Source organism: Aulonocara stuartgranti (assembly GCF_965226115.1).
Source record: "Aulonocara stuartgranti genome assembly, chromosome: 14".
Taxonomy (NCBI): domain Eukaryota; kingdom Metazoa; phylum Chordata; class Actinopteri; order Cichliformes; family Cichlidae; genus Aulonocara; species Aulonocara stuartgranti.
The window spans coordinates 18,871,041-18,897,869 of record NC_138950.1 but is presented as its reverse complement, the minus strand read 5'-3'; the positions used below and the strand labels follow the sequence as shown (position 1 = coordinate 18,897,869).

The 26,829-nt window shown below is 38.0% G+C and overlaps 2 protein-coding genes across 3 annotated transcripts in view; one reads left to right on the top strand and one right to left on the bottom strand.

Moving 5' to 3' along the window:
• LOC309687686 (uncharacterized protein) overlaps positions 1–26,829 on the bottom strand; it is a 236,000-nt gene that overhangs the window by 83,252 nt on the left and 125,919 nt on the right. The gene's annotated exons all lie outside the window — the stretch shown is intronic.
• Positions 1–26,829, top strand: part of drd2a (dopamine receptor D2a) — a 59,122-nt gene that overhangs the window by 3,973 nt on the left and 28,320 nt on the right. The window contains exon 2 of the mRNA XM_082503448.1: positions 23,935–24,245. Within this exon, the coding sequence (XP_082359574.1) occupies positions 23,967–24,245 (279 nt within the window). The 5' untranslated portion in view covers positions 23,935–23,966. The remainder of the gene's footprint in view (positions 1–23,934; positions 24,246–26,829) is intronic.

Genomic DNA, 26,829 nt, shown 5'->3' with positions numbered 1-26,829 from the left:
TTTAGATTGTAGAAGAGAGCCTGACCAATATATTGGCAAGTTGATTTTATCTACCAATATGAGCTATTTGCTGATCGATTAATATCTGCTTTTATAACAGATTATGAATGAAAAAGTAAAAGTAAAGAAGAGATGGGAGAAAGACTCTTCAATCATGTTATGAGTGTTGATGTTGCATAGTTTTTCCTTGTTGGCAGCACATTTATTTGTAAAGTGTAAACAAGTAAATAAAAAAATAAGTCAATAAATGATAACCTATCTACTTGTGTTGTGTGTTTGTGTGAAGTGTCCAAATATCAGTGTCAGTCTTACAAATCCTATATCAGTTGGGCTCTACTGTGGAGGCAGTTTAAGTAGACCACATAAATCTTCATGTTGAGGAAACCAGTTCCAAATCATTTGAACTTTGGGACATGGGGTGGTCATAAAGCAACCTGATATCACACCAAAATGTGTAATAGACACGCCGGTCCACTGTGTCTATTTCACGCTTTGCCTCTCCAAAATGTGAAATGGACACACATGCAGAAGTTGCATTACCAGCAGGGGGAGATAATATATTAAAGACAAGAAGTAATTTCAGGGTTCTTAATCATCAGAAATGAATAAGATGGGTGGCTAATATCTATATACATGCAAATGGGGAATAATGTCTGTCTAGCACTTTCCTGGTTATTTTCATGTTGGCTTGAAATAAAATATCTCCCTCTGCTGTTGCGGCAATTTACTGCAACTTCTGCATGCACATCGTTTTCATGCTTTGGAATGGCGAAGCGTGAAAAGGGTCCGATGGATCAACGCGTTCATGGTATTTATGCCATGAACGCATATAGGTTCTGACCCAACAATATGCATGTAGCAGTAGAAATGAAGACATATCAGAAAAGGCAATGTTTTTATGATCTTCTATTGTCCAATTTTGGTGATCCTGTGTAAACTATTCTTAGCTAGCAGGAGTGGCAATCCAGTGGTCTTCTGCTGCTATACCCAATGTTCTCATACCCCTGGTATCAATAACGCATTTTCACTGACCATTTTAAGTAAATTCTAGAGATGGTTGTGAGGGAAAAACCCGGTACATCACCACTTTCTGAAATACTCAAAACCAGCCTGTCTGGCATCAATAACCATTTGTTCAAAGTCATGTTTCTTCCCTATTATCCTCTGTTTAAATTTCTGAAGGTTCTTTTGACCATGTCTACACAGTTAAATGCATTGAGATGCAGCCGTGTAAATAGCTTAGTAGAAATTTGCATTAATTAGCAGGTGAACAGATATACCTAATAAAGTGACCAGGCAATATGCGCACAACATATGTGCATGGATAGTAGACATCGTTGGCTAATTGGCTGTAGCTCCTACAGGGAGTGCAGAATTATTAGGCAAGTTGTATTTTTGAGGAATAATTTTATTATTGAACAACAACCATGTTCTCAATGAACCCAAAAAACGCTGAATGTTTTTGGAAGTAGTTTTTAGTTTGTTTTTAGTTTTAACTATTTTAGGGGGATATCTGTGTGTGCAGGTGACTATTACTGTGCATAATTATTAGGCAACTTAACAAAAAACAAATATATACCCATTTCAATTATTTATTTTTACCAGTGAAACCAATATAACATCTCCACATTCACAAATATACATTTCTGACATTCAAAAACAAAACAAAAACAAATCAGCGACCAATATAGCCACCTTTCTTTGCAAGGACACTCAAAAGCCTGCCATCCATGGATTCTGTCAGTGTTTTGATCTGTTCACCATCAACATTGCGTGCAGCAGCAACCACAGCCTCCCAGACACTGTTCAGAGAGGTGTACTGTTTTCCCTCCTTGTAAATCTCACATTTGATGATGGACCACAGGTTCTCAATGGGGTTCAGATCAGGTGAACAAGGAGGCCATGTCATTAGTTTTTCTTCTTTTATACCCTTTCTTGCCAGCCACGCTGTGGAGTACTTGGACGCGTGTGATGGAGCATTGTCCTGCATGAAAATCATGTTTTTCTTGAAGGATGCAGACTTCTTCCTGTACCACTGCTTGAAGAAGGTGTCTTCCAGAAACTGGCAGTAGGACTGGGAGTTGAGCTTGACTCCATCCTCAACCCGAAAAGGCCCCACAAGCTCATCTTTGATGATACCAGCCCAAACCAGTACTCCACCTCCACTTTGCTGGCGTCTGAGTTGGACTGGAGCTCTCTGCCCTTTACCGATCCAGCCACGGGCCCATCCATCTGGCCCATCAAGACTCACTCTCATTTCATCAGTCCATAAAACCTTAGAAAAACCAGTCTTGAGATATTTCTTGGCCCAGTCTTGACGTTTCAGCTTGTGTGTCTTGTTCGGTGGTGGTCGTCTTTCAGCCTTTCTTACCTTGGCCATGTCTCTGAGTATTGCACACCTTGTGCTTTTGGGCACTCCAGTGATGTTGCAGCTCTGAAATATGGCCAAACTGGTGGCAAGTGGCATCTTGGCAGCTGCACGCTTGACTTTTCTCAGTTCATGGGCAGTTATTTTGCGCCTTGGTTTTTCCACACGCTTCTTGCGACCCTGTTGACTATTTTGAATGAAACGCTTGATTGTTCGATGATCATGCTTTAGAAGCTTTGCAATTTTCAGACTGCTGCATCCCTCTGCAAGATATCTCACTATTTTTGACTTTTCTGAGCCTGTCAAGTCCTTCTTTTGACCCATTTTGCCAAAGGGAAGGACGTTGCCTAATAATTATGCACACCTGATATAGGGTGTTGATGTCATTAGACCACACCCCTTCTCATTACAGAGATGCACATCACCTAATATGCTTAATTGGTAGTAGGCTTTCGAGCCTATACAGCTTGGAGTAAGACAACATGCATGAAGAGGATGATGTGGACAAAATACTCATTTGCCTAATAATTCTGCACTCCCTATATAGAGCTTCATAAAATATAAGAGGCTTACAAACCTTGGCTCAAAATGCAGGAGAATTTTTTTCTAGTGAAAAACTGCATGAGACAGATGAAAGACTTTGGGTTGATATTGACAGGATGAGCATTATAAGACAAGGATTGAGAATTAATAGCAAAATAGAAATAAATAAATAATTTTTCAGGAGAAATGAACTTACTTCACCGTTCTCTTGTTGTGTGGACAGTTTGGTATGAAAAGCTTTTAAAAACCACAAATATGTGGTTCACCCAAGGGTTTCTCACTGTAGACTTTAAATTAGCGGCACTTGTTCGAAATCATTCCAACTTCTGCAGATGGTGCTTGACACCCAGAGACCCTCTAGGTGGTGTAGAAAGAAAAAAATACTCTTCTTGGCTGTGAATGTGAACCTTAACAAGGGCCAAAATTAAAAGGTGAAAGTGAGATGAAGTAGGGCGATGTGTCCGTTTTGATACAGCACATGACTCATTCGTCTCTTTGAACTATTTCTTTTTAAGCGATGTCAAATGCCAAACGAAAGCTGGGTTTGTGTTATGTTAAAGACTCTTTCATGGAAGTTCCCTTGACATTTTCCTCAACAGCTCAGGAGTCTTTTGTTTTAGAAAGCAAAACAAGCGTTTATTATGAATAACTTCAGTCTTACTCTTTGTGAACTTGATGCCCAGTCAAATATTATTTCATTAGAAAAGTGACATTTTTAGATGTTTTCACAACCACAGTCAGGAGCATAGTATAAGAAAACTGAAGAAGTGATTTACTGCGGTTATAATAATTTAATTGATCAGTCCTGGTTATGTAAACGGTTGCTTGCAGTAACAATCTCACTGAAACCAGCCCTTTGATTTCATTATTCTTGCTGTTGCTTTGAACTCATTGTCTTTGTTTTCTGGTATGGATTTTTTGGTTGCTTGCCATAGTTTTCGCCAGCTCTGAGCACAAAACCATAGGCAGCTATTTAAAACAGATGAGCTTAGATTAGCTTTGCGCCCAGTAAAACAAAGGTATAACTGGTGGCTGGTAAAAATGTGATCAAACACTGAGCATTTTAAGATTTTCTTTAAAAAAAAGAAAAGAAAAAAGATCTAAGTCAAGGCAGGGATTAAAAATAAATGGATTACTGGACCGCTCTTGTTTTTGTTGTACTGTTTAAGCCTTAGAAAACTGATTCCTTAACAATATGGGGAAATTGGGCATCACTCAGTAATATTTTCATAGAAATGTTATCAGTTTACGTACACAATAAGTTTGCACTCACTTCATTTAATGAATCAGGTTTATTCTACCATAGATTAAAAGAAATGTGACTGAGATTGTACTGGAAAGCCCCCATTTCACTGTATGAGAAAATATACTTGTCTACATGTGCATAACAGAAGGAGAAATGGAACGACTGGAAATGGAAAGACTGGAACTTGAACCCCTCAAGATAAACAACATTTTGTTGTGCAACCCCTCAGAGCTTGAGAACGTTTGACACATATTCCCATACACTATCACGGGTAATTGTTTGTGCTTCTCAGTAGGATTGCTTTGTTCTGCATTTTTCTGTGTCATCATTACACACCGTGTACCACTAGGCCTTATATGGAAGGAAACCCTGCCTATGTAGATTTGGTACTTAGGGGCCTGGTCTTAAGCTCCTCTAAACTAATACAATGTGCTTTCTTTCAGACTTGTTTTTCTTCTTTCTGCCAGTGAGACTTTCCAAGAGTCCGAGATACTCGTTTGTTAGTTCAACCAGTGGATGGGTATCTTTTTAATTTATTCGTGAATGCAATAAATATGTGTAGCATATAGGAAGCAGTAAAATAAGTACCATTCATTCATCCATCCATCCATCCATCCATCCATCCATCCATCCATTCGCTTCCGCTTATCCTTTGCAGGGTCGCGGGGGGCGCTGGAGCCTATCCCAGTGTCATAGGGCGAGAGGCAGGGTACACCCTGGACAGGTCGCCAGTCTGTCGCAGGGCCAACACACAGGGACAGACAACCATTCGCACTCACTTTCATTCGCACATTCACACCTAGTGACAATTTAGATTATCCAATTAACCTATCCCCACAAGCTGCATGTCTGTAAAATAAGTACCAACACTTTAATATTTCTTGTGTTTGAAACTGCAGATAAGGCTTTCGTTCTTTCGCATCTCAGTGATCACAGAACAGCTTGAGAGTAAATAAATAAAGTGAAACCACCACAAGACACTATTGTGGTTTCTGTTTTTACAGCCAATCCATCTGGTCACCTGACCTTTGTCAGACTTACACTTGTTGCACCTCATTTCCCACTGTGGAAATGTGAGAAGCAGCTGCTCAGAGTCTCCATTTAATGACACACAGTTAAAAATTCACCTTGAAACAAAGTGACATATTTTCATGTGTTTAATTAAACAATTCAGGACAAATCCAGGGAATCGTTTGACTTTTCAAGTTTCTCGTATAATAAGACCTAAAGTGTGTGAGCAAAAAAGAAGGGGCAGATACTCAACATTACAGGTGCATGCACTTCTGTTCATCTGTTTCTGGCTCTGTTTTACATGGGATGCAATGGAAAAGTAGTAAACGGTGTGCGTGTGTGTGTATGCAACGTCTCAAGGGACCACACCAGTTGTTAGGTTGGAACTACCCTATCACCTAATGAGGTCAATGGAGGATTGTTACCAACCTCCGTTTCCTCTTTTGGCAGTGGGTGGATGTCCTTCCATTTTTACCCTTATGGCTTGATCTGAATAGAGAATAGCTCAAATCTTCACAACAGTAACCTTTATGTCTCACTGTATAAGCAATGTTGTAGCATAGGTAGAATTTTGTAACCTCTGCGGTTAAGCCTTCATGGTTGACTCATCGGTGCTTTTTATTCAGCCCTTTATGTATCTCTTTCACTCTGTTTCAGTGTGCCTGTCTTGACGCTTCCTGAATCTCCAATATATCATTTGTTTTCACCTCCTTCAGACAGTCTTTTCACAGTGAAAGCTCCCTTGCCAGTGTTAAAACGCGTACTTTGATTTCCCTTGATATGGGTTATTGCATACTATATCTAAACCAAATAAATGGCTGGGTGGCCTCTTATGTAAGTCACATTGGCGCTTGTGCATCCTAATGCAAACTGCTGAGGGCCTTTCTTCTTTAACTCTGTTTAAACAGAGATATGCTAACCCGGTGCACACTGTGTGAGAAGGATGGATTTGATTTAGTATGATACATATATAAATATAAATACAGCTTTCAAACTGCTCCAGCGTCTCTTCGTTATGAAATGTGATTGTCTCACTAAAACGAGAGAGCGTACCTCTGTCCACTTTCATTTGAACAGAAAACACAGCTTACCAATTATTTTTAGTAAATAAGCTCCACGTTTTCTTTTTTATGTAAAATGTTTATTGCTTTTATGTCAGAGGTGTGCCTGATCAAAGCAAATGCACCCCATATGGATGTTGGGAGAAAAACTTTTAAATTGCAAGAGCCGAGAGAAAGGCAGCATAATTGCAATGACAAGATAATGACACACTAATTGCTACCGGAATGAGCAGGTTTATTTTAGGCACAGTAAAAGTCATACCAGCTACCACCTACACATTTGCAACGAGCTGCATTTTCACTCACACAGCAACAAAGGGGAGCTATTTTCTGAGAAAGCGAATTTACAACATAGTCACTGACTTCCTCAGCTTCGGTCATTCTGACCCAACAACAAACAGGGCTGTGCCAGATAGAAAACTAATTAGGATGAAGGTTATCACGGGCTTAAATCAAACATGTTGTTGGTACTGACAGACTGATATCAGTTTAAGCTTTTGTGTTCAGCTTGTATAGGCTGTTACTAAAAACTAGACAAAGATTTAACAATGAAGGGTCTGAAGAAGGTTAACTAAGACTAAATCCCTGTGTGCACATAAACATACATGACAAAGGAAAACAGGTGTGACTATTTGGCATAATCAGTTTAGAAAAGGCAATTACCTTGATCCAACATCCACAAATTAGATTTATGTAACAGAAGAGAAAATGGGGAAAGGCAAAAAGAGCCACTATCAGACAATGTGTATCTCAAGAAGCATAATGATGGTTTTGTAGTACAGCGAGGGAAGTTATTTATTTATTTATTTATTTATTTATTTATTTATTATCATTCATTTCTTCAAGTCAGAGTCTCATTGAGATTTAAATCTCATTTCCAGGAGAGACCTGGCCATCATGGCAGCAAAGGTTACAGCAAATACAACACATAACAAGTAAAAAACAAATACAATATTTCACACAAACATACATTAAGAGCCATATTTAAAAACAGTAACACTGACTAAAAGAGTTATTCTCTCACTCCTTTAAAATGGACCTAAACTCCCCCATGGTAACCATCTCTGCCAATTTCAGTTCCTCCTGTAGACTATTCCAGGAAACAGGGACAGCCTTTTATTTAAATGCCTTTTTCCCAGTTCTCTTCTGATTTTCAGGACAACTTATTTGCATGGCGTTGTGACAGCGAAGGCTATATTGGTTGTAGTTTTTACACATATAAATACACAGATAAGACTGAACTAGCCCGAGGAGAGAGTTATAGATAAAACCAACCAATGGGAACGTCTGCTTATATACACAGATGGCCGATTTCCACATCCAATAATAACATAAAAAGGCACAATGATAGACACTATCCACCCTCTTTATGTACAGGGCAGGTGCATTCATAAAAAGCAGATCACCAAAATCTAATAACAGTTAAAAAAAAAAAAGTTGCATAAATCAAGTGTTTTTTCTCACTTGGATAAAGAAACATGATTTCCAAAAAACTTCACTTTTACTTTCAACTTGGACACAAGCCTTTCGATGTGAGTTTTCAATGACAAACCTTGATCTCTAATGATACCTACAATAGATAGAAACACAGATAACAACTCTTTGCCATTTGAGAATAACGTGAACTTAGATTTATCTACATTTAACACCAGGTTAGTTGTAAGTTGAGTTAAATGTTACTGAGCAACATCAAAGGCAGACTGTAAAAAATCAAGGGGTTTGTGCTACTGAAGGAAATAAATAATAGGTGTATCATCTGCATAAAGATGGAATGCAGCATTAGATAAATTTTCACAAAGGTTATTTATATAGAGAGACACAATTATTTGATCTAATTCGGGATATGTAAGTTTGCTCACTTGTAAAGAAATTAAAAGTCTCTGATTTTTAGGGTGGCTTCATTTAATGGAGAGAGACAAAATTTCAAGCCTAAATCCAGAGTGACCAGCATTTGATCCCTAAGAAAATCATGATTTAGTACTTGATGAAGAAACCCTTTACACATCTTAAGAGAGGTTTGGTTCCACTCTATAAATCCTTTTGTTTTCTTGGCTGCTGCTTGGTAACTCGAAGCTGCAGCTCCCTCCACAGATTTTCTATGAGGTGTGAAGAACAACTTAGTTACTCCATTTCCTTAATGTGTTACTTTTTTAGCCACTCTTTTGTTCCCTTGGTGGCATGTTTTGGGTCATTGTCATACTGGAAGATCCATCCACCACATGGCCTCCGTTTACTGGCTTATCATCGCAGTGAAGTCACACTTTACCCTCAGCAGAAAAATAGCCCCAAAGCATAAAGTTTCCAGCTCCATGTTTTACTGTTTGGATGGTGTTCTTTGGGCCATGCTCAGTATTTCCCATTATACAAAAACATCAGGTCAAATTGATACCCCTCAGCTTGATTTTGATTTTATCTACCGCAGCACTTCCTCTGAAACCATCTCTGAATCATTTAGATGTTCACTAGTAAACTTAAGATTGGCCTGTACATGTGCCTTCTGGATCAGGGGGACCTTCTAGACACTCCGACATATGCTTTAGTGTGTTACTATTGGTTATCTTGGTGACTGTGGCAAGATCTTCCACTGAGGGTGACAGATGGTCATTTTTTTATTCCATTTCTGAGTCATTGCACCAACAGTTTTATGTTATCGCCAAGCTTCTTGCCAATGCTCTTGTAGCACATTCCAGCATTTTACAGGTCTACACTTTTCTCCATAGAGATGGAGAGGATGGAATAGAGGAAACTGATTGAAAAATGTATTGATTCTGTGCTCAGGTGTGCTTTATACATCAATCTAATACGTTGAGATCAGGAGTATCTGGAATTGATTGATTGATTGACTGTAATCTATGTGCTGAATGACTAAATCCGGTTTTGCTTTGGGATCAAATAGTCGTCACTCAGTGGCATGCAAATCCATTTGTAACTTTTATATAATGTGTTTTTTCTAAATTTTGGTTGATTATGGTTGATGTCTCTCTCCATTAAAATGAAAATATCATCAAAATTAATGACTGTTCATTTCTGTGTAAGTGACCACACTTACAAATTCAGCAAGGAATCAAATAATTATTTTTCCCGACTGTAAATGTTCAAGTTTGAGTGCTTCTGTGAGATTAATAATCAAGTTTAAAGGCTCATAAATAGCAGCAATTTAGTACAGCTGCTATTAAATGGAGCTTACTGTAAGATTAACAGGGTAGTTGCATGGTTTATTAAACTGAATTTTCACAACTGGTACTCGATGCCAACATTTGTTGTTGTTTAATGTCGTTTAATGCCAACAGAGTCGTGTGTTTTTCCTATATTAAAGTTGCAGGTTAGGTGTGCATTTATGAGAGGATTATAAAGTCATTATACTTAAACTATTTTCAGATTATGGGGGAGATTTATAATTACAGGGTGTGTTTTGTAAATGTAAAAGGTAATCACAACATAATTTGCTATCTGAAATCTAATCCAATAACAGAAATTAGAGAACTACAAAAAATGACCAATATATATCAGTATTCATGCTTATGAGTCTATTCAATCTTTTATAATGCATGAATCAAAACCTGTCGGCGGGGGGTGGGAGGGGGGGGGGGGGGGGAATAAAAATTCCTTATTTTATATGATTAAAGAAAGTGTCCAAAAGCCCAAAGTGAAGTTACTATCTGTTGTTTTTTAGAGGGTCGGCTTGGCAACGTGCAGATGAAAATCACATTCATATCACATTAGATAATGCCTTATGCTCCCATAGATCACTGCTGGGTCACCTGGGAATAAGAGGATGCAGTGAGATGTGAAACTGAGGGATTGTGGGTATAAAGTGAGGTCAAGCTATTTAGAGATTTCATTCAGGACCGGTCAACTGCGCACAATTCAGAGGTCATCTGGTTGGATAGAATGCTACATAAAAGTTGAAATAGGCAACATGTTGTTAAAATCGCTGAATAATAAATTTTTAATTTCCTTTTAGCAAATTTGTTTGTTTGTTTTAGAGACGATCACAAGCAAGGGGTGACTTTGGCAAGTTATAAGTGTTTTACAGCCAGATCTTGTGGGAAATGTGAAGCATTATCCAGAGCAAAGTGTGGTGGAGTGAGTGAAAAGGGACAGATGAAGCCAAATCTGAGCACTGACTTATTTCAAATATACTTGGATAGAAAAGAAGAAGGAATGGTTTTGTGGGAATTGTTGAATTCAAAATTTGGCCTTTTTTCCCTCTTTAGATTTTAGCACAGAGAGCTGGATACACTTCATCCGCTGTTCTGTGGTGCAGCTGTTCAATAATGCAAACATGCCATATGCCCAAGACTGTGTAAGACGCTTTATAGCATGAACAGCTCTCAGTAGGTTGGCAGTCTTAGCTGGTCTCTATTGATAGTGGTTGCACAGTGTGTGGGAGAAAAAAAAGGAATTTTCAAACTAACAGTGCTTCTATTGACCATGACTCTATTCAACTCACTCCCTGTCTCCACATCAGTGCTGTAAATATATTTATGCATTGTCACCGGTCGTTTTAGGAACATTCAGTTATCATTATTTTGTCAAACACAGTGCATTTAAAAACACCGCTTTCACTCGCTTAATTTTTTTTAACAGATGTCTGTTTTTGTTGTTGTTAAGTTTAATTGACAATTTCACAATGTTTCTTACTAATTCAACTTGTGAGTCTTAATGTACTACAAAATCCCTCTTCTACTAAAACACACTGTAAAAAAAACTTAAAAAAAAATTCATCCTAAATATTTAAGATGCATTTTTTTTTTTTATCAATGAATGCCTTTTAAGTTAATTGGTAGTAGTCCAGAGCTATTGATACAAAGCAGCTGATTCTATTCTTCCTGAGTTACATAACAGGAAAAAAAGAGTTTATTGTGGCTGTTTTTCTGTCAAGAGTTAAAAAAAAAAAAAGAAATTATATTAGTCTTCACAGCTTTCCTGTCAATAGGAAAAAGAGAGAGGTGTGGGGAAAGGTTTGAGGACAAAGAAATCTTCCGAAAGACTGTGCAGCTGTATTATTTACAAATCCACTTCATACATGTAGTCAATGAGCAATGACCACATCATAATGTCAGCCTGCAGTTTTCTCCCACAAGCAGTGAAAATGCCCCCAGGACATGAGTGAACACTACATGACACATGGGAAATATTACATTTCCTGCAAGCTAGTAAGCCATCCTCTATGGCAGCTGCTGCCTCTAAAAGGGAACCAATGGTGATGACCCTTATCGCGGAGGAGCCTAACAATCTACCTGTTCAGTCCGCTCACTGTTCTCAAATGAAGGCCAATACACATCAGATGCAGATGTACGGGAGTCAGCAGATGTGTGAGCTGGTAATTATGGAGCATGTTTACGAGTGTAAATAAGCAATTGACTGGGATTAAAAAGCAGAGGAGGACTACATTACAGACCTGCATGTTTATGTCTGAAATTAAGCTCTCCCTCCCAGTTAGTAAGCTGTTGCTGTTTGTTACCTGTGTCACAAAAATGGCAGCAGTTTGCCCCATTTTTGCCTTCTGGTCTCTCTCATGGTTTTCTTCTTTTATTTACTTGTAAAAAACATATACACAAAGATTAAAAATGGCTAAAAAGGCAGGTAGATAATAGAACAAACATCTTTTAATCATACACAAAGTAATATATCTACACCACAAGGAGCATTCTTGGGTTTTATTTATTAAGTTATTCTGTTTTGTGTACTTGTACTACCTCTTGGTTCTCTAACTCATTTGCTAGCTTGTAGCTCCCTTCCAAGAATCTGCTTTTTAATAGTGTCAATCCAAATAGAAGCTTTCAGTCAGCTCTTGGCCACATGTGAGCTCTTTCATGCAGCAACGTTGTTGTTTGAACATGCAAATAATCCTTAGATTTCACTGCGGAAGCACTGCTTGCCTTGAGCTAAAAGGCGAACTCTACCACTCAGTGTCAGATTGTCTTTAAAATCTTATGACGTCCTGTCTGAGTTTTCAATTAATCAGTTTACTGGCAGCACTGATCTCCAACAGACCAATGCACAATGCCCACAGTTCACACTTACGCCACACATAACACATCTTATAATAATAACTGATGCAACTGGTGCAACAATTTTCACATAATTTTATCTGTAATGGTCCACTTGATTCCTTTTTTATCCTTGCTTTGTTTACTGTTCTCTGTTTACTGTTCTGGCTGTCAGCTTTGTTTCATAGGACACCCACAACACCCAGGGGGTTACTTCAGTTTTTATCTGAGATTGTATACTCACACTTTAAAGTTAAAGCTCTTAGGCAAACCGTGGTCATTTTATGTATCTGAGCATGTGTGCAAGCACTGTCCTACCAGCAGCTTTCTGACTGCTGCTTTCATATACATGCCACAGACACACAGAAGCTTCTGAGCTGAGAGGATAATAATGCAGAGGATTGTAAGACCACTGACAGGTGTCTGGCGTCGCATGCTGTGGCCCTAGACAGACGTGACTGAAACAAAAGACATAAATTTAAGAGTAAAAAACAAAAAACAAAAGCAATGAAACGGACAGCTAATTAGTGGTGCGCCTCAATGGAATTAACACCATAATGGGCCTCAAAAAATCGCATAGTAACAGCTTGTTTTTAGCCGCATCTTCTTTTGTTAGAGGATCACAAAGTGCATGTTTTTGTTGGGAAACAGAAAACACGGTCTGAATGGTGGGTTTTTAAAAGCAGGAAACAGTTTGACTATATAAGTAATTGCAAAGAAAAGCGATATTGATCAGCAGCACAGGAAAACCTTTGCAGATGTTGAAAGGAAAATTTGTGCTCAGAGAGAAAGCTCATTTATTGCAACTCTGACAGTCATTTGTATTGTAAAATAATGTAGCAATCACAGTGATCATTTAAGTTAGTTTTGTACCGCTGCAAACATCTGACAAACATCTAACACCAACAAGTATTATTTAAAAATTAACATGGACAAAAATCTATTTTTTAATTACTTTTTCCTAAAAAATTAAGGACAAATAATTGATATAGATCATAAATTAACAATTTCAGTGAATACTGTGTACTGCATATAAAAAAAAATAATCTGATATCTATTAAGTCTGTGGCACTTCCCTACCTTTTGTATTATGTATGAAAATCTTCTAACTTTCTTAATGCAGCGTGCACTCAAATGTATCACTTTGTAGCCCAGAGACTTTTAGGGGCGCCATTTTATTTTTAATGTGCTTTTATTTTGGAGGGAGAGGTCAAGTGGGGGAAGAAGAATAAAGCTGAGCCACAAGCGAGAGGATAGTGGATAGTTAACTAAGATATCGGACTTAGGTCCATTGGCAGACTCCACAAATTACAGCAAGGACTGCACTGGACCTAAGACTAGACCAGTGAGGATGGAGACTCGGCCTGTTAGATTTTCAGTGACGTAGGAGTATGCTTGCTGCTCTTCTTACTGTGCAGCAGTGCATATAAGGATACCTCTTCAATTTCAGTTGAATTTCCTCCACAGAATAGAGGTGCCATTTTTTTTTCAGGATTTGCCTGGTAATTTCAGAAGCCAGAGGTTCTACACAGCAAAATCTCCAGTGTTAAATTAACACTGGAGAGTGTCTATATGGGTCCACACCTCTGAGTGTTAAATACAACACTGTTGAGTGTTAAATCAACACTTTTGACAGTGTTATATGTTTAAAAGTAACCTAGTCAGTTTTGAAGATTAACAAAGACTAACACTGAGCAGTGCTGGTTTTCTAACACTGGAAAATAACTCAAAATGTTAGAAATATTCCAGTTAGAAAACCAGCACTGCTCAGTGTTAGTCTTTGTTAATCTTCAAAACTGACTAGGTTACTTTTAAACATATAACACTGTCAAAAGTGTTGATTTAACACTCAACAGTGTTGTATTTAACACTCAGAGGTGTGGACCCATATAGACACTCCCCAGTGTTAATTTAACACTGGAGATTTTGCTGTGTATACATATACTGTATGATGTGACCTAAGTTATAATCATTAAGCTGTAGTTTGTGATTATTACAAAGCACTTTGCATGGTTTAAATTTTCTGTTAAAACCTCCATTGTTGCCTTAGTGCCTTTCAAATATTTGCAAAGCTAATTGCTCAGACACCCCCCGCTGTTGCCACAAAGTATTAGATGTCCACACAGCCCCAGATAGCACTGGCCATCCTGTCCAAGAGTTTTGCTTTCTGTGCTGTTTGTGTAATTCGGTCTTTTCATCAATTCAAAGTCCTTATTTATCCTGATCGTAACATGTTCTTTCCTTGAGATTAATGCAGTTATGCAGTGTGGCAAGAGCCTGATATTGAGACTAGGCCTAGTTCCAGAACAAAAATAAATTACGGCGCATCTGCGATAACTGCTTATCACAGTCATGTGGACACCTAAAAGCAATCCTCGTCTGCCAAAAAGTGGTTATCGCTGACTTTATGTCTGCAGCTGCTTTTTTATTTTATTTTATTTTTTTATCAAGAGCAAACAGACTTAACATTCACATACACAAAACTTTATTTCTGTGGGAACAGGAAGGTTGCGTGTTTGTTACATTTTAATACTTCTTTAACACTTCAAAGCGAAAGTAGCATTTCCACTATACAGCTTAACAACATGTGGCATGTATGGGATTACAGGCGATACAGTAGTGCTACTTAAATTTGTATGTTCTCAATATTTCTAATCTTCTTTTTGAAGCCCATATATTTGAAAACTAGATCATAACTGATACGATTCACAGACTGGTTCATATATAACATGATATATGCAATTATTTTAAGAAAAAATTATTGATGTTGCAAATTCACTGAGAGTGTAATTTGTGCGTTTGCATCCCCGTAGAACTCAACCCGATTGAGATGGAAACATTCATTTAGTAATTTGTGTGAAACTACTCCCTGTTACCATGTGTGCCACGGTCCTATTTACTTATATGTGCACAGAAATGTTCTTACCCTGCACAAAAAATAATAATAGTACATGCAAAAATTACCATCAGATTCATAAAACATTGCCCTCCAGCCAATTTTGTTCTTATCACAGCGCAAATGTTAGTGAATCAGAATCTGCTTCAGGTCTACATGCTGCCATGCTCTTTGTAAGGAAGAAGTTCACTTCAAGGTGAAGTGGAGAAGGCGGGGTGGATGTTGTAAAAGATAATTGTGGTGTCTGAGGAGAAAGAAAGAAATGGCGCACCTTTGCAAAGTGTTTTCTACAGAAGTGATGATAGTTTTAAAAAAACAAAAAAAGGGTAAGGCTCAGGTTGAAATAATAGTGCTGAATATCATTTGCCCTGAGACGCTCACTGTGCTACAAGTAAAATACATAAAAAAGTTTGACAAAAAAAAATACTGATAATACTGGACTGTAAGTGAAAGCATCCAGCTTGAATGATAATATAAAGTAAGTTAATGCTAATGAGATATGCTTAAAAAGGTTGAAGGTTATGGCTATTACATGTCATTTAATATCTTACTTCTATCCATTTCATTCTCATTATGAGGATTTTGGCTCATGGTGATGGGGAAAACTGTAACTAATAACCAAAGAAAATAGAGAGAGATAACAATATCCCCCCATCCATCTATCAGTTATCTTCCACTTATCTGATGTCAGGTTGCACTGCAGAGGATATTGCAGACAACCTCCTCCCCAGCCACATTTTCAAGCTTTTGCTGGGGAATCTCATTGCATTCCCAGGCCAGATGAGAAATATCAATTCTAGCGAGTTCTGGGTCCAGGGTCTCTAACCTGTTGGGCGTATCCGGCGCACTTCCAAACTAAATTTTGTAGGAATTTAAACTAAATTCCTGCCCTTGCTTGTCATTACCAGAAATACTAGTCAGTTAAATATATTATTTTAGTTTATTATCGTATTAGTGTACAGTGACAGTAATCAGTTCAAAGATGTTACCATGCCACCGACCACTTCCCAACACTGCAGCCCTGACAGGCAGTGGCAACTTGCCCGTTTCACTCTCTCTGTGAACAAGACTGAAGAAGCTTCTTGGATGAGAGGTGAAACATCTTCAAGCAACTTAAAGAAGTTCAGACACTTTTCTTTCCAAGCTCCTTAGACTCAGTGAGAGATGGTTAGGTGATGTCCTTATCAAAACTGATTTTGACCCACCATGCAATACAATCTCAGTGGCAACAGCTTTTCTTTTCAGTATGACAATGATCCAAAAGACACTGCACATGCAATAAAAGCACACCTGGATAGGAAAACACAATGGAACACTATCAGCCCTGGATTGGTCTCCCCAGAGTCCAGGCGTCAACATTACTAAAGCAGTGTGGGATCATCTTGACAGAGAACAGAACAAAAGGCAGCCAACATCCAAAGAAGAGCTGTGAATGTCCTTCAAGAATCCTGGAGGACTATTGCTGAAGACCGCTTAAACAAATGAAAAGGTAGTTGCCTAAGAGAATTCAGTTGAAGGTGGACAAACCCCATAAACTGTTTTTGCTTTTTATAATGTTTTTCAGTTTCTATTTGCATGTCTTGATAAATTGCTGCTATTTTCCATTTTCCTAACAAAATACAAAGAAATGAAAAGATTCAAGAGTCTCAAGAGTATGTTCTAATTTTTGGATTAGTCACCCAGTTTATTTTATTTTCTCTTGTTTAAATTACTAGCAAATGAGTTCCTAGAAGCATCCAAAGCATTAACATATGCGATATGGTAAGTTAAACTTTAAATTTCCAATAGCTTCATGGACAAAAATAAAAGCACATGCCTTTTTTTTAAGGAATAAGTACATTCAAAAAATGCTTTAGGCTCTCACCTTTCATTAATTTTTTTCGGTGTACCAATTTTTTTAGTCGTTTTACAGCAACTATAAAAAGCTGCAGTGTTTGAATTCTACACTGAGACTGCTTGTTAATATTAATTGGTTGCTACCAATCCAAGATTTTACTGAACTGTGCAGAACCCTTAAGTCTCGTAATGAGTAACTTGCTGGTGAGATTATGTATCATATCACTTTGCCTGCTTTACATGTAAAAGTTTAAATGTTAAAAGATGTTGTGAAAGCAAATCTCATGCAATCTGCTCAAAACAGAAACAGCACAGGACCAGAGGAACCCGACAGTCTACAGTGTTTGGGGCCAGGTAGCTGGCTCGGGATTGGCAAGAGCAATCTTACAGACGACAGCTGCTTTCACAAAGTTGAAAGGCTCTTTACAGTGTTGTTTGTTCAGAAGAACACACAAAATATCCTAAATACATTCAAAGGTGTATTTCAATATTCTGTTAGATATTTTAATACAAGCACTCAGCAGGTATTATTTGGTGAAAAGGTTCAAGGTTCAAGGTTCTTTATTTGTCACATGCATAGTTATACAAGTATAACACACAGTGAAATGTAGTTATACTTGTATAACTACGTCCTGCGTGCAGTGAATTTGACGCGTTTTTTGACCACTTATAATGACTCTCTTACCTCTTACCTCTTACTCTATTTTATTAACCAAACTGGTCACAGAGGGTGGAATTTAAAGTATATGAGCTATTTAAGGCAGCACAGAGAGCGTGGATGTTTTTGTTTATAAGCAAGCACCAACTATCAGGCCAGCAGTGGGAACAGTCTCACGTACTGTATCTAAGTAAGTAGAGTGAGAAAATAAATAAGATTAGACAGCACAGGGCATCTGCAGGGTACACACAGACTGGTGCCCTAGAGCACTGCTTACACATCCTAACGGGAGCATGTTTCCCTCCCTTCTACTTCTCATTGCTTCTCACTTAATCCTTCTTTACCCTCTCCCTGGGTTTTGGTTTTCCTTTGCCCTCTGCTGGTACCTTTTCTTTATAATTCAGCTGATTTCTGAGCTCAAGAAATAGAAAAACACAAAGAAAGAGGCGTAGTTTTTGGTGTTGTTTTTCACTGTACTTAGTTGCATAAATATGATCACAATGTGGGGATAGTATGCTTCCATCTCCAAGGTCAATAATAATTGAGGCCAGAACCAGTGTGTGAACCTCTCAAAAATATAAATAATCTAATCATTGCAGTGAGCAGACCCTATTAAAATTCCTAACAGTGTGTCCTTTGCAATGTCCTGATCACTAAAGATTTTCAAGGATGCCAAAATAAGAAACTTATTTGAAGGGCACAAAAAGCATCTGCAAAAAGATATGTCCTCTACACACCAGTTGTTGCAAGCAGGTGTTAAAAGTCTGTAGAGAAACCTGATGAAGAAACTAGATTCAGTAAAGACGCTAAAAAGAACACAAGCCTGAAAAAGAAAACATTGGCTGACATGTCCGGTTTGCTACAGGTGACCTGGATGGATGTTTCACCATTTTGTCAGGGCAAGCAAGGCGAGCACTGCTTGCCAAAACTCCACCTTCTTTTTTCATTGATATTTTCATTTTCATTTTTCCTGCTGTATATATTGACGGTTCACCATGTCAACCACTGCTCAAGGCTTTTAATTCAGCTGTTTTGTTTTTTGATTTTTTTGTATTATTTATATATTTAATATGCTAAAAAGAAATATCATCAGGATGTGGGCCTGTGTTTTTAAACTCATGCACAACTGTTTTTTCATAGATATGTGGTTCTCAATGGACAGCAACTACAATATGTGATTTGTAGAATATGATACTGGACACTGAACAGATATTATAATATTATATTAAATATATAAAGTATTTAAAATTAATTCAACCAAAAGATATGTATTAATAATGGGGAACATTTTTCTGCAGAATAACATATGTACTAAATGTTTTCATGGTGTTTCATTGCCTTTTATCCTAATGAAATAGTTTGAAAAATTCATCAACCGCTTATCATTGTCAGCTAATAGGAAATAATAGGAAAACATTTATGTAAGATTAGATTGCAGAAAGGTGAAAACCTCCATGAACAGTGTAGACAGTCAGCATAAATAGTATGTTTTAATCTGATCTAATTTATCTTGAATTGCTAAATATTAGAGAAAAACGTTTTTGTTTGTGATTGTGGATGGGAGGGTGGTTAGTCTCTGCTTGGCTATCTGCAAAAGTAACTGCATGCCACTTGGTTTCATGTTGTATTATTTTAAGGAAGGCAACTTCACAGCAACACTTGAACATAGAATAGATTCACATTTTCACATTCCCGTTAAATATTCTGTTCATCAAAACAATGTTAAAGTAAAATATTGAATTATAGATCACACACTTAAAGTTATTTTAAATTTAAAAGTAATTTTTCCTGTAAGTAATGTTACATAAAATCAGCAAACATGCAGAAAAGAAAACAACAGTAGAAACAGTAGCAGTTTTCACACAAAACCTCCATTTGAAAGTAACACCGAACCAGATATGCAGCTTTGCCTTTGGCCGTAAGCAAGGGGGTAACACTGACTGATGACAGTCATAACCCAGCAACAAAGAAAAAACAAAAACAACCTACCAAAACAATTAAAGGACAGGACAATAATTGTTGGCTTTAAATTAGCTGAAGAGATAAAGCGAGTTAGATCCAAATGGGGATTTGAAGTAGATTTCTGTCAGCAGAAGTGGCAGCTTGAAAGGTTGTAGAACCAATTAGTGTGTGAGTGAGGAGGAAAGAGGAAGTGAAAATGGAGCTTAGAAAGTGGAGGATGACATAAACATTAATCTAGACAGGTATGTGGGAGTAAAAACACTGCTGAGGGTATTGTAAAATAGGATGCGCTTTGCAGTGGATGTGTTTATTTTGTGACTATGACAAATCTGAAGGCAAGATAATATTTTAGCAATATTGTAGTCAACCGAAGATGAATGCAAAGCACACATCAGAGTAAACAGACTTTCATATCCCAGAACCATCTGGGGTTCAGTCATATTTCCTACAGCATGATTTTTTGGCAAGCTGCAGTTTTGCTTATAGCACAAACTCTCTAAATCAGTTTAATAGATAATTATAATAATAATAATGCATTGGATTTATATAGCGCTTTTCAAGGCACCCAAAGCGCTTTACAATTCCACTATTCATTCACTCTCGCATTCACACACTGGTGGAGGCAGCTACAGTTGTAGCCACAGCTAGGGGCAGACTGACAGAAGCGAGGCTGCCATATCGCGCCATCGGCCCCTCTGGCCAACACCAGTAGGGTCAAATGTCTTGCCCAAGGATACAACGACCAGGACAGAGAGCCCGGGAATCAAACCGGCGACCTTCTGGTTATAGATGCGCTTCCCAACCCCCTGAGCCACGGTCACCCGAAGATAAAGAAATGTTTCATAAACTGTAACACATCAAGTGTTACAACTGGACTTGAATGACAGAGAAATATAAAGTTGCTTGCACATGATAATGAATTGTGGCTTGTTTGTGATTGCGTCTATATTACAGCTTTGTGGAAATTGAACCATACCCCTGTACTGATGACACTTCATTGCCTCCAAATACAATATTCACTTACCTTTAAAATAGTGTAATAATAAGTCTTTTGTGTGTTTTCCTAGTTTATTATTTATTTATTTGTTTATTTTATTGAGGTGCATGATATATAACATTAACAGGTTAGTAGAATTGTACTATCAGACAGGATTGTGTAAAGGCACACATATCATTATATGTGTGCCTTTACACATGGACACATGGAAATTTATGCAGCATTAAAAGCACCCAAAAGTACAGGTCAGATTTTAGACTTTGGAACTACCGATGAATCCAGTGAGATTTGGAGCTCCTTTGTGGAGACAGGAGAACCTTACAGAAGTACAACCTTCAGTGCATCACTTCAACCATCAGGCCTTTTTGTTAGAGTTGGCAGAAAACCCATTCTTCACTAAAAGGCACATAACAGCCCCCAGGGAGTTAGCTAAAAGACATCTGAACAGCTCTCAGACCATGAAAAGCCAAAGCCGCAGGTTTGATGAAACAAAGGTGGCCTTTGGTCACAGTTCCCAAGGGCATGTGTAGAGGACAATCAGGCACCAAGAATCACCTCATAGGATTCCCCCCCCCCACAATTGCTTTGTCTCATTCTGAAACTGTCAGAGCTGTATCATGGGACAAAACAAGTCTATTGTGTGTCTGCAAGCAGTAGTCGATCTAGTTATTGTTTCACCGAACTGAAAAATGCCTCTAATTGTTTTTCAGTGCTTTAACAAAAATAAGCTTTGTTCTTCTTGCTGATACTGATTGCTTATTGTACAGTATACGGGTGAGTTTTGTCCAGCTGAATGACATTCAGTATCACACTGGTATTTTTAGATTCTCATTTTAAACTGGGAGACAATTCATGAGAAAATTCCATGCTCTACAGTATATTAATTACAGATAGGCATGAACAATAGTATTTGAATCCTAGCTCCAAGATTAATGTTATCATCTTATTAATGAGCCACTGGCTGGCCCATTAATAAATGACAACTAATGTGGCTGCAGGATAATCGCTAATAGTTAAACAGCTAACATTAACATTTGCACCGGTCTGGCTAATAACTGTTTAATACTTTAATCTTGTTGAAACATGAGCTCCACTGACCTCCTCAAAGTGTCCTTCAGTGTTGTGAATGGTGACTACTTCAGCTGCTAGTGAGGGGAGGGGCTTTGTGCGTCCTGTCCGCAGATGCTGTGTGAAATTGTGTCAACTGGAAGAGGTGAAGATGGCACTGTTGGTGTGTTACTGCTGCAAATAAGTAAGCCAAGAAAATAAGCCAAGTTTTTTTATTTACTTATTTATTTATTTTTGCACTGATTAGTATCTGAGTGTTGGCTTCTTTTTTTGACAACCATGATTTACAGTGAAAATCATGGTTGTCAGAATCAGTCATCCATATGTAACACGTGCACTTCTTCAGCAAAAATCAACAGATTGCACCTCCAAATAGCTTAAAATTCCACAATTTGTCATATTTTTGATGGACATCTGTTTCTCTTATTAATAATGCATATATGATGTCTTCCCTCACAGTGGACCAGGGAAGAAGTCTCCTTCCATGGTGCAACCATGCCCTAAAATAACTTTTCAGTGTCCTCACGGCTAGCATTCATGGTGTATAACAAATGATGTTGTGGCTGGTGGTTGCATACTTACCAACATCATGCTAAAAAGTGCTCCTCTCATATTTTATTCAGAACAGTGGAAGGAACTTGGTGGAAGTTAACATTATCCAACACAGTTACATAATTTTGTATTTAGTGTTACATAATTTTGTATTCCCACCCTAGTGGGAGACACTAGGGTCTCTTTAGGTCAGGTTGGGTGTTATAGGGATGTGTAGAAGTACCAGCCATAAACATGGCAGAATACATTGGTCTGATATGTCAGTCAAAATGGTATCCATCAAAGCTCAGCTGAGAGGATGCAGTAATGTTTACATGCTGTATGTCTGTATGTCTGTCGCTAGCATGAGCCTGTTGTCACTGGAAAATGGATGGATGCAGACCGAAGAGGTCAATCGATATAGTTCAATATATAGATAATAGTTCATGCTCACAACAAGGTTTGCAGATTTTTTTATATCCACTTTTACTTCTGTGTGAATGGTCCTGGTAACTTTTACACCGATAAACAGTTCTTAATGCCCTTAGTCACTTGTCAGATGCAGCACTTATTCCACTTCAGCCGTCAGGGCCTCTACTCCAAACACTACCAAGACGATGTTGTGTGATCTGGTAGGAAGGCTTCTGTCCCCCTTGTAGCCTGAAAGATTGTCGCATTTGAGGGTTTATCATAGATCACCATGTCCTTCTCACATCATGTCAGCAGGCTACAATCTAAAGATTAACCTAATGATGTAGTATTCCCAAACAGATTGTTCTCCACCTTAGCTTTGATGGATAAACAGACCATTCTTGTGTTAGACTAACGCCGGTCAGCACACAACGGTGAACTATGGAGATAGATATTCTTACTTTTCATACTCTGTATTTCTCTGGTAAGTGGTTAACCTCATGAACCTGTTGTAATATGCATTAGTTCGTGCTCTTCATACCTTTACCGTGTCACTGAGATCACTGCTCTTCTTTCTCTTTAAATTTTAAAAAACTGTTAACTGAACAAAGTCATCCTCAACTAAAATAACAGGGATCACTCCATATATTGCCACTTTTGCAGCTGTTTCCCAACCTGCCAGTACCCCCCTAACTTTTTCTGCTAATGTTTCTGCATTTTGTTCTTTTGGTGTGTTTTTTTTTTCCTATTTATCTGCTTCTCTGATGTCTTTCTGTTGTTTATCTTGATGATGTTGCCTCTTAATTACATGTGTTATGTTTATATAATGTCCATATGCTTGTATGTGTGTTCTTATGGTACATAACTAGTGGTTAGTTAAAATGGTTTCAAATTTGTGCAGGTGCCCTTTTAGCTGTTGATATTTCTGCCATCAAATGTTCTTAACATCTTGTCAGGTTTTTTTTTAAAACAAAGGTAAATAAATATAATAGTTAAAAAACACAAAAGAAACCAAAAAATTGGTTTCAATTCTACCAAGAAAATCGATGTGTTAGACTTGTTAGATAAATCCACACGAAGTTTGATGCTCTAACTGCAGCCAAAGATGGCTAAGTACCTACTAAGGAATGCACTTAGCAAAACACTTCGAAGGTCTGTTTTTGCTTTGAACTGGAGTACAGTGTCTGAGGAAAGATATTAATTTTACATTTCCATTACAAGATAAACCTGTATCAAAATCTTGAAAACTTAACCTCAGATGTCATCCTGTAGCTTTTTATTTCTCAGTCGGCAAACCCTAAATGTATACAACATTAATAAAGTATTTCTTTCCTTTTGCATATTTTGCAGGGCCCATTCTTGGCCTTTGTCACTCACAGCTAATGGATGTCTTTACCCAGTATGCCTACAATGACAGTTTCTATGACAATGGAACATGGAGCTTCAACGATACAGACCAAGAGCAGAAGCACCCCTACAACTACTACGCCATGCTGCTTACTCTGCTCATCTTCGTCATCGTCTTCGGCAACGTGCTGGTGTGTATGGCTGTGTCCAGGGAAAAGGCTCTGCAGACCACCACAAACTACCTGATCGTCAGCCTGGCTGTCGCTGACCTTCTGGTGGCCACACTTGTTATGCCCTGGGTTGTCTACTTAGAGGTAGGATTGTAGAAATTCACGCACACACACTCTCTTTGCCCATATTCGAAGAGACATATAGCCTGACATGACCTATGCAGCAGACATGCTCTTTTATTTCTTTTTCTTAAACCTTTTTTTCCCCTCTGTGTCTCGGGTTTTCAGAAAGCAGAAAATTGCCATCTTAAAAAGCAGTATTTAGTTTTCTTTTTAAATCATTCTTTTTAGAAAGGGGTTAAAAAACTGGAAAGGGCAGGACTTTAAGTGAAATTGCATGCCAGTAAAATAATCTTGGTGAAAAGGATTTGAGCCAAACAGTCACCCACAGTTAACTACAGGTCACAGGCTCAAGGTGATACAAAGGTGAAGACTAATGTGTTCACATCAGTCCTGCAGTGGATAAAGGCCTGTAATGTAGTCCCACTATGTGACAACAGCAAAATGTCAGAGCAGTCTATTTGAACAAGAGCTGGATGTTAGGCTATAATTCACCCAAATACTGGGCTACATCCTTTCTCATTCAGAGAACTGCTGCATTTGTTTTTTTAAATGAATTATGGTACATCATTTAAATATGACACATCGGAATCACATTTTTAAAGAGAAGGCAGACTTCGATGTTTCATAATAGCATGCACATCCTGCCAAGTGAGTGGGATGTGGTCGGTCTTTTTGAAAAATCTTTGCCCATCTCTGGAAGCTACCTCCTTCATCCTGCGGTTATTTCTGACCATTAGGCTTCAGGTCACGCTGTCTGATGTAGGAAAAAAAAGCAATCTAAGACTGCGGGGACTTTAATCCCCCCATGTTTCTCAGAAACTCTTGATGATTATCACTTTAACCAGATTATAGTGCATTTAAAGAATTTCATAGCCCAACTCTGTCCGTATGATCTGGGCATATTTTTTCAAATAAACAAAAGAATATTTTTGTGGTCATTGCCAAAAACAATCAGATTCAAGCTCATTCATGCATAAAGTATCCAACCTGCACATTCTGTTTGTTTTTATCCAAATTATTTACTTGTTGTCTCTGTTGATTTGGCCAGCTGGATACATGCAGAGGGAGCCTACATCAAAGCGGATCGCATAAGTGGGAGATGAATTGTAATCAGCAACGTATCAAAGCCCACAAATTACAGCATAAAACTTTATCAATAAAAGATAGCATTTGATATCAGAAAAGTAAGTCTTTGATGGTGTAAAGAGATTTAACTGAACAAGTGTGCGTTACTAAGTGTAACACATTTGAAGTACGGCGAACACTAAAACTACTCCGGATCTTTCATCAAATATAAGTCACAGCATGCTTTTGGACAAAAATCTGACTGTTTGCTGTTCCTTTATAGGATCTGTTGTGTGCAAACATAACATCAGATTACAAAACACTCACCGAGTAGTTGGCTGCTCTTGTTTCTCCTGATGCCCCACACTTAGTTCTGGCTCTACACATCATAAATGTAGTTTGGCAAAATTATTCATGTAAATCTATAGGAATCAAAGTCTAGCTCGATAGGATTATTATTTTACTTAGCTAAATGTTTGGCGTCTGTGTTTTCCATTCAATCTACATCTCTTACAGTTAAATGGGGGGGGGGGGGGGAGACCCACATGAGCAGTTTGGTGCATTAAGAAACAGATTTCTTCAATTTTATAGCCATTTAATCCAAACAGGCTAATAACAGCAATTTGGAGAGTGAAGTCCTCCTTAGAATAATATGCTGGGAAGCAAGTGCTGGCTGTTTGTCAAAGTCAAAAGGGATTACTTCCCAGCTTGTGTTTAGAGTGGGATGCTAATCTGATTCTGGTGTGTCCCTCCAAGGCTGTCAGGCCTCCTACTAATGTGAGATGGGATAAAGTGAGACGCTAGTAGTTGGTCCGCTAGAAATCCTTGAAAATAGGAAATTATTTGGAACTGCTGCACAGTTCACATCATTTTGAGGTAAACACCAGACAGTTTCATAATCTCTGGATTAGCGTGTTGAGTGAAGATGGCCTTATATGTTCAGAGCTCACAACGGAGGAATTTAGGCAGAGATTTGTCAATTATTCAACTCATGTTCTTCATAACATCTTTCTTCCATCACGGACACCATCTGAAATTAGGCTTTGTTTCAGATGATTAAAACAAACAAACTTCATGACAATACTTACAATATTGTTTTTGTTTTATTCTGTTTTTTGCTGAACTCGGAGAGGCCTTTCTTCAAGCCTCATCTTTCCTTTTTGTTCCTATTTTTCTGTATTCATGTGTAGGCACTGAATTTTTTTAGAATGCCACTGACTCAGGTCATCATGTAACTCGCGTATTAACTCGTGTTAAGAATGTAACAGCATGAACTACAGTGGGAACATAGTCACAGAGTGTGGGCAGGTTATTCAACTTGCCCTTTATTATTAAATACTAAATTTGCATTAATTAGTGCAGGTTTCGCTTTCTGCCTAGTGTGACTGATTTAGAAAGCGTACGGAGGGAACATTTTGCATAACTAGAAGTTGAGAGTTAGTTTAAAGTAAGGGTGAATAAAACGTGTATATAGTAGAATATTTGCTTTCAAGGTGTTGCCTCATGTCTTTATAGCATCCACACAGCAGGCAGATGTTTG